The sequence below is a fragment of the Otolemur garnettii genome, unplaced genomic scaffold (genome assembly GCF_000181295.1).
Source record: "Otolemur garnettii isolate 467f Iridium unplaced genomic scaffold, OtoGar3 scaffold00050, whole genome shotgun sequence".
Lineage (NCBI taxonomy): Eukaryota > Metazoa > Chordata > Mammalia > Primates > Galagidae > Otolemur > Otolemur garnettii.
The window spans coordinates 8,562,747-8,568,857 of record NW_003852445.1 but is presented as its reverse complement, the minus strand read 5'-3'; the positions used below and the strand labels follow the sequence as shown (position 1 = coordinate 8,568,857).

The window sequence follows — 6,111 nt, the reverse complement described above, 5'->3', positions numbered from 1 at the left end:
CTGTAGCATCACAGCTCACAGCAACCCCCAACTCCTGGGCTCAAGCGATTCTCTTGCCTCCACCTCCCAAACAGCTGGGAGTACAGGTGCCCAACACCAATGCCCGGCTATTTTTTGGTTGCAGCCGTCTTTGTTATTTGGCGGGCCCAGGCTGGATTTGAACCTGCTGGCTCAAGTGTATGTGGCTGGCACCTTAGCCACTTGAGCCACAGGCACCAAGCTAATCAGCTCTTATTAAGTTTATCTAGTCTTCACATAGTCATGTTAGTATGAACTTTACTCCTATTAACATATACAAAAAATTGTGTTTTCAAAAGCTTTTCCTTAATGTTATTCTGCAAATAATATGCATAATATACTTCAATTACTTCATATTCTATACAACAGGAGTATCAGTAACTTTTACAGACTTTTTGTAAGTAATGCAAAATAGCCCGTATTTCTATGATCTTCTTTAAGAGAGACTTGGCTATCTTTAAAAATTATTACTACTCACCTCTACTTTTATGACATTTTAAAAGTGCCAGCAACTAAAATGATTAAACCAGAAAGAAAGATGTCTTACAGATACATTACCTGAAAGCAAAATGACTCAAATTACAAACAAAAGTCTGGGTGAAATGCATCATCTTCATAAGTGACTTTTGTAACTTGCAGTAAAGATGAAACTCCAGCTTACCACAGGATTAGGTTTGGGAGTATATGCCCGTGCAGGTTTAATTCCAGTGAGCAGTTTGCCCTTCACAGTAGTAGATAAAACTTCTGGCTGAGGCAACAACAATGGTTTCATAGGTTCAATGACAGAAGGTGTTGGGATATAAACTGGTTCTGGATCTACTTCACCTTCTACTTTTACCCATAACGGGTAATGTCGTACAGGCTGTTCAGGCTCTGTTTCACATATAGCTTAAAAAAAGGATAAGATTTAGCAATACAGATCAACACTAAGGCATTGCCAAAACAAAATACACTCCCTCACAAAAGTCACTAAGTCACCAACATAATTAAGCAGATGTCCCCCAAATGTTTAATTGCCCTCACATTTCTTAATTTCCTCATCCCTTAACCAAATATTCATTGATACTGTTTTAGGGACTAGACTGAATACAGCTATGAGTAAAACTAAGTTTTTACCCTTATAATTTAAAATCCAATAGGAAAAAAAAAACTAATAAATACATAATTCATTTTTTGGCGGCGCCCATAGCTCAGTGGGTAGGGTCCTGGCCACATACACTGAGGCTGGCTGGTTGGAACCCAGCCTAGGCCAGGTAAACAACAATGACAACTACAACAAAAAAATAGCTGGGTGCTGCAGAAGACACCTATAGTCCCAGTTGCTTGAGAGGCTGAAGCAAGAGACTCATTTAAGCCCAAGAGTTTGAGGTTGCTGTGCGCTGTTACCCTACAGCACTCTATGGAGGGTGACATAGTGAGATTGTCTCAAAAAAAAAAAAAAAGAAAAAAATAGAAAAAGATAACCATTTTAAACCACACTTCATTTTATAAATAGTTACTGAGTCTTATTCAACAGTTTTAAGTATTTAATATGTTTTAATTCCAACAATCCTTCAGTTAAGATTATTATCCCTATTTTATAGAAGCTAAGTGAGGTTAAGGAAAGTCCAACTAGTAAGAGGCAGAACCAGACTTAAACCCAGTCAATCTGGCTTGAGAGACAAACTTGTCACTGTTGTATTCTAATGACAAATGGTGAAATGCTTAAGGGAAAAAACAAAGCAAGAAGAAAAAATAGGGGGTGGCACCTGTGGCTCAAAGGAGTAGGGCGCTGGCCCCATATACCAGAGGTGGCAGGTTCAAACCCAGCCCCGCCAAAAATAAAACTGCAAAAAAAAAAAAAGAAAGAAAAATAAATAGCAGTTGTCTGTGTATATATCCTGAGATAAGGGTTGCATTTTTTAAAAGAGTAGCCAAAGAGACTCTCACAATTAAGGTGATATTTAGAGGTTTACACAATTTGTAAAAAAACGTTATTGTGCAGTATTATTAATTATTTTAAACACACATTAATTCCATAAAAATAAAAGTGCCTTGGGAGCAAGAACTGACTTTTTAAATCATCTTTCCTAGGGCGGCGCTGTGGCTCAGTGAATAGAATGCCAGCCCCAAATATGGAGGGTGGTGGGTTCGTACCCTGCCCCAGCCAAACTGCAACAAAAAAATAGCCGGGCATTGTGAAAGGCGCCTATAGTCCAAGCTACTTGGGAGGATGAAGCAAGAGAATCGCCTAAGCCCGGGAGTTGAAGGTTGCTGTGAGCTGCATAACGCCAGACACTTTAACGAGGGCAATAAAGTGAGACTCTGTACAAAAAATAAAAATAATCGTCTTTCTTGGCTGGGAGCAGTGGTTCACACCTCTATCTTAGCACTCTGGGAGGCCGAGGCAGTTGGACTGCTTGAGCTTATGAGTTTGAGACAACCCTGAACAAGAGAGCAAGACTCCATCTCTACTAAAAATAGAAAAATCAACCAGGTGTTGGAGCAGGCAGGCACCTATAGTCCCAGCTACCAGGGACGCTAAGGCAGGAGATCTCCTCCAAGGCCAAGAGTTTGAGGTTGCTATGAGCTATGATGCCACAGACTGCCACTCTGTCTAGAGCAATGGAGTAAGACTTTGCTTTAAACAACAACAACAAAAACTCTCCCCAGAAATTGTCTAAGCCTCCATAAACTAAGCACTGTATTAAGTAAAAGTTCCTTTCATCTTTTTCCTTTGAAATAGTATCCACAAAATACAGCATCTGTAGGGCGGGAATGCTTAATATACCACGAATAACTATTTGCATTTCTCTTACTCCAAAGAATCAAAGATAACGCTAAAGTTTCAACTGTGAATAAATGGAAATGGAACCCATGAAAATGAACAGAGTCCAAACAAGGGCAAGACTAACCACTCCATTTAATATAAACCCACACATACAGAGATATATATTTTGTTGTTGTGATACTTGTGGTTGTGGTTTATTTCAGAGAAAAAAAACAGATCAGTCAGCCAAGAGAACATGAACACAGGGCAGAGTCCAGGAATGTTGCAAGCATGAAGTTTCCAGTTTCCCTCTCCCAGTGAAGCCATGGACAGTGCTACTAACTCCAGCAACAACGCGTGGCAATATGCACAATATGCTAGGGAAGCTTACCTGGCTGGGCTCTGGTAACCAAAGTTTTTATTGGAACTCAAGAATATAGACATGGCTGACTATCCACAAGGGTTTGATCTCCAGACCCTTCAGAGGGAGAGCAGACAATGTGTGTCACAAGTTCCCATCATAAACACATTGTCAGACTATCCAGCATGGGCCAAGGCTCCCAGGCAGATAAAGACATTCTTACCAGGCAGAACACTCAAGAGCCTAATTCCTTTTCATAGCCAAGACAGAATAATTCTCTCTCTCTCTCTTTTTTTTTGGAGACAGAGCCTCAAGCTGTCCCCCTGGGTAGAGTGCCGTAGCATCACAGCTCACAGCAACCTCCAACTCCTGGGCTCAAGCAAGTCTCCTGCCTCAGCCTCCCAAGTAGCTGGGACCACAGGCACCCGCCACAACGCCCGGCTATTTTTTGGTTCCAGCCGTCACTGTAGTTTGGCGGGCCTGGGCTGGATTCGAACCCGCCACTTTAGGTGTATGTGGCTGGCACCTTAGCCACTTGAGCCACAGGCACGGAGCCCAGAATAATTCTTTATTTTGCTCCTATTCTTTCCCTAAAACTCAGGGGAAAAAAGAACCAGTACAAGCAGGAAAACACAGGATTAAAGTTGCATATTTTCCTTGGCAGAAACTAAAAATAGAAACCAGCCTCAAGAAGGAAATAAGGACTGAGTTCAGTTGCTCACACCTATAATCCTAACACTTTGAGAGGCCAGGGTGGAAAAGGATCATGTGAGGTTGGGAGTTCAAGATCAATGTGGGCAAGAACAAGACCCCATCTCTACAAAAAAAAAAAAAGAAAAAGAAAGAAAGAAAAAAAGAAAGAAAAATTAGCCAGGCATAGTAGTAGACAAGTATAGTCACAGCTACACAGGAGGCTGAGGCAGGATGATCACTGGAACTCAGGAATGTAAGAACGCAGTGAGCTATGATGATGCTACTGCACTCTATCATATCCCATGCAACTGAGGGAAACCCTGTCTCCAGAAGAAAAAAAATAAAAAGAAAAGAGTCTACCCTTATTTATATTCAAATACCTTCTAATATGTATTCATTCCCTAAGACCCCTAGCATTATCACTCTGTCTTCTGGGTTGTCAATAAGCCTTTTGTTCATGACACTTAAAACATTATAGGACTTGTACCATATACACACATTGCCTAAAATAATTGAAAACATAATTACTCTCTGTAAAAATAAAAGTTTAACTAGGAAAAAAAATTACAGGACTTTAGTTACTTGTGGCACATTTTAATAAATGTGTCTCATCTTTTTACTATGTGCCTATTTCAGCAAACTAAAACTCTAGGGTTCAAGCAATCATCCTGCCTCACCTTCACAGTAGCTGGTGACTACTAGGCACCCGCCACAACTTTTGGCTAGTTTTTCTATTTTTAGTAAGACGGGCCATGCTCTTGCTCAGGTTGGTCTCCCAACTTAGGAGGCTCAAGCGATCCTCCCACTTTTGCTCCCTAGAGTGCTAGGATTACAGACATGAGTCACAGAGCCTGGCATATGTAGTTATTTGAGTTATAATTTGGTTAGCTAACCTCACCCCAACTTTAAATAAACAATCATATTCAACGTTACTGATAATCTCTGACATCAAACTGACTGTATATCTTCCTACACAAAATAGGAAACATTTAGGATCCTTTAAAAGCATTCAGTGTATCTTCTTTATTTTTAATGTTCTGAAATGTCAAAAGGATGTGATAGAGACCTTTCTTTTTTTCTGAGACAGAGTCTCACTATGTCACCCTCAGTAGCTCACAGCAACCTCAAACTCTTGGGCTTAAGCAATTCTCTTGCCTCAGCTTCCCAAGTAGCTGAGACTACAGGCGCCCGCCACAACGCCTGGTTACTATTCGCTGTAGTTGTCCCGGGCCAACTACAGGTTTGAACCCACCAGCCCCAGTGTATGTGGCCAGTGCCCTAACCACTTAGCTACAGGTGCTGAGCCAATTTTTATTTTTTTGAGACAGAGTCTCACTCAACCTGGGTAGCCTGCCATGGCATCATCATGGCTGATAGCAACCTCAAACTCTTGGGCTCAAGCAATCCTTTCGGTTTGGTTTCCCAAGTAGCTAAGACTACAGGTGCCTGCCTCAATGCCTACCTAGTTTTTCTATTTTTAGTAGACATGGGGTCTCACTCTTGCTCAGGCTTGTCTCAAACTCCTGAGCTCAAGCAATCCACCCACCTTGGCCTCCCAGAGTGCTAGAATTACAGGTGTGAGCCACCGAGCCCAGCTGATAGAGATCTTCTTAAAATTATTACTGCCCAGTGTTCAGGCCCTCCCCCCTTTTATTTGAGACTCAGTCTCAAGCTTATCACCCTGGGTAGAGTGCCGTCACCTCACAGCTCACAGCAAGCTCAAACTCTTGGGCTTAAGTGATTCTCTTGCCTCAGCCTCCCAAGTAGCTGGAACTACAGGCACCTGCCACAATGTCTGGCTATTTTTTGGTTGTAGATGTCATTGCTGTTTGGTAGGCCCGGGCTGGATTCAAACCTGCCAGCTCTGTTGTATGCAGCTGGCACCCTAGCTACTGAGCTACAAGTGCTGGGCCACTGGGCCCTTTTTTATCTGAAATTTCATGTTCTTCAGCTCTGTGTTATTTTCTTCTATCATTTCTTTATTTTTTCCTTTGATTTTTCTATTCATTCTTCAACTCCCCTAAATCATTTATAACTTATTTTTTCTTATTTTCCATTTACCTTTTTGCAAAACATATTAAGACGTTTTAACTCTTCATTGTTTATTATTTATTTTTATTTGTTTCTGGTCTCAGTAACATTTTTTCTCCAAGAACTCTTCCTTTTTACATAGAAATTATTTTATTTATTTATTTATTTATTTATTTTGAGACAGAGCCTCAAGCTGTCCCCCTGGGTAGAGTGCCGTGGCTTCACTGCTCACAGCAACCTCCAACTCCTGGGCTCAAGC

General features: G+C 41.2%; 1 protein-coding gene across 11 annotated transcripts in view; it reads right to left on the bottom strand.

Moving 5' to 3' along the window:
• Positions 1-6,111, bottom strand: part of MGA (MGA, MAX dimerization protein) — a 144,238-nt gene that overhangs the window by 45,646 nt on the left and 92,481 nt on the right. For all 11 annotated transcript variants that reach the window (XM_023514266.1, XM_023514272.1, XM_023514267.1 and 8 more), the window contains one exon: positions 680-906. In XM_023514266.1, coding sequence (XP_023370034.1) covers positions 680-906 — 227 coding nt within the window. The remainder of the gene's footprint in view (positions 1-679; positions 907-6,111) is intronic.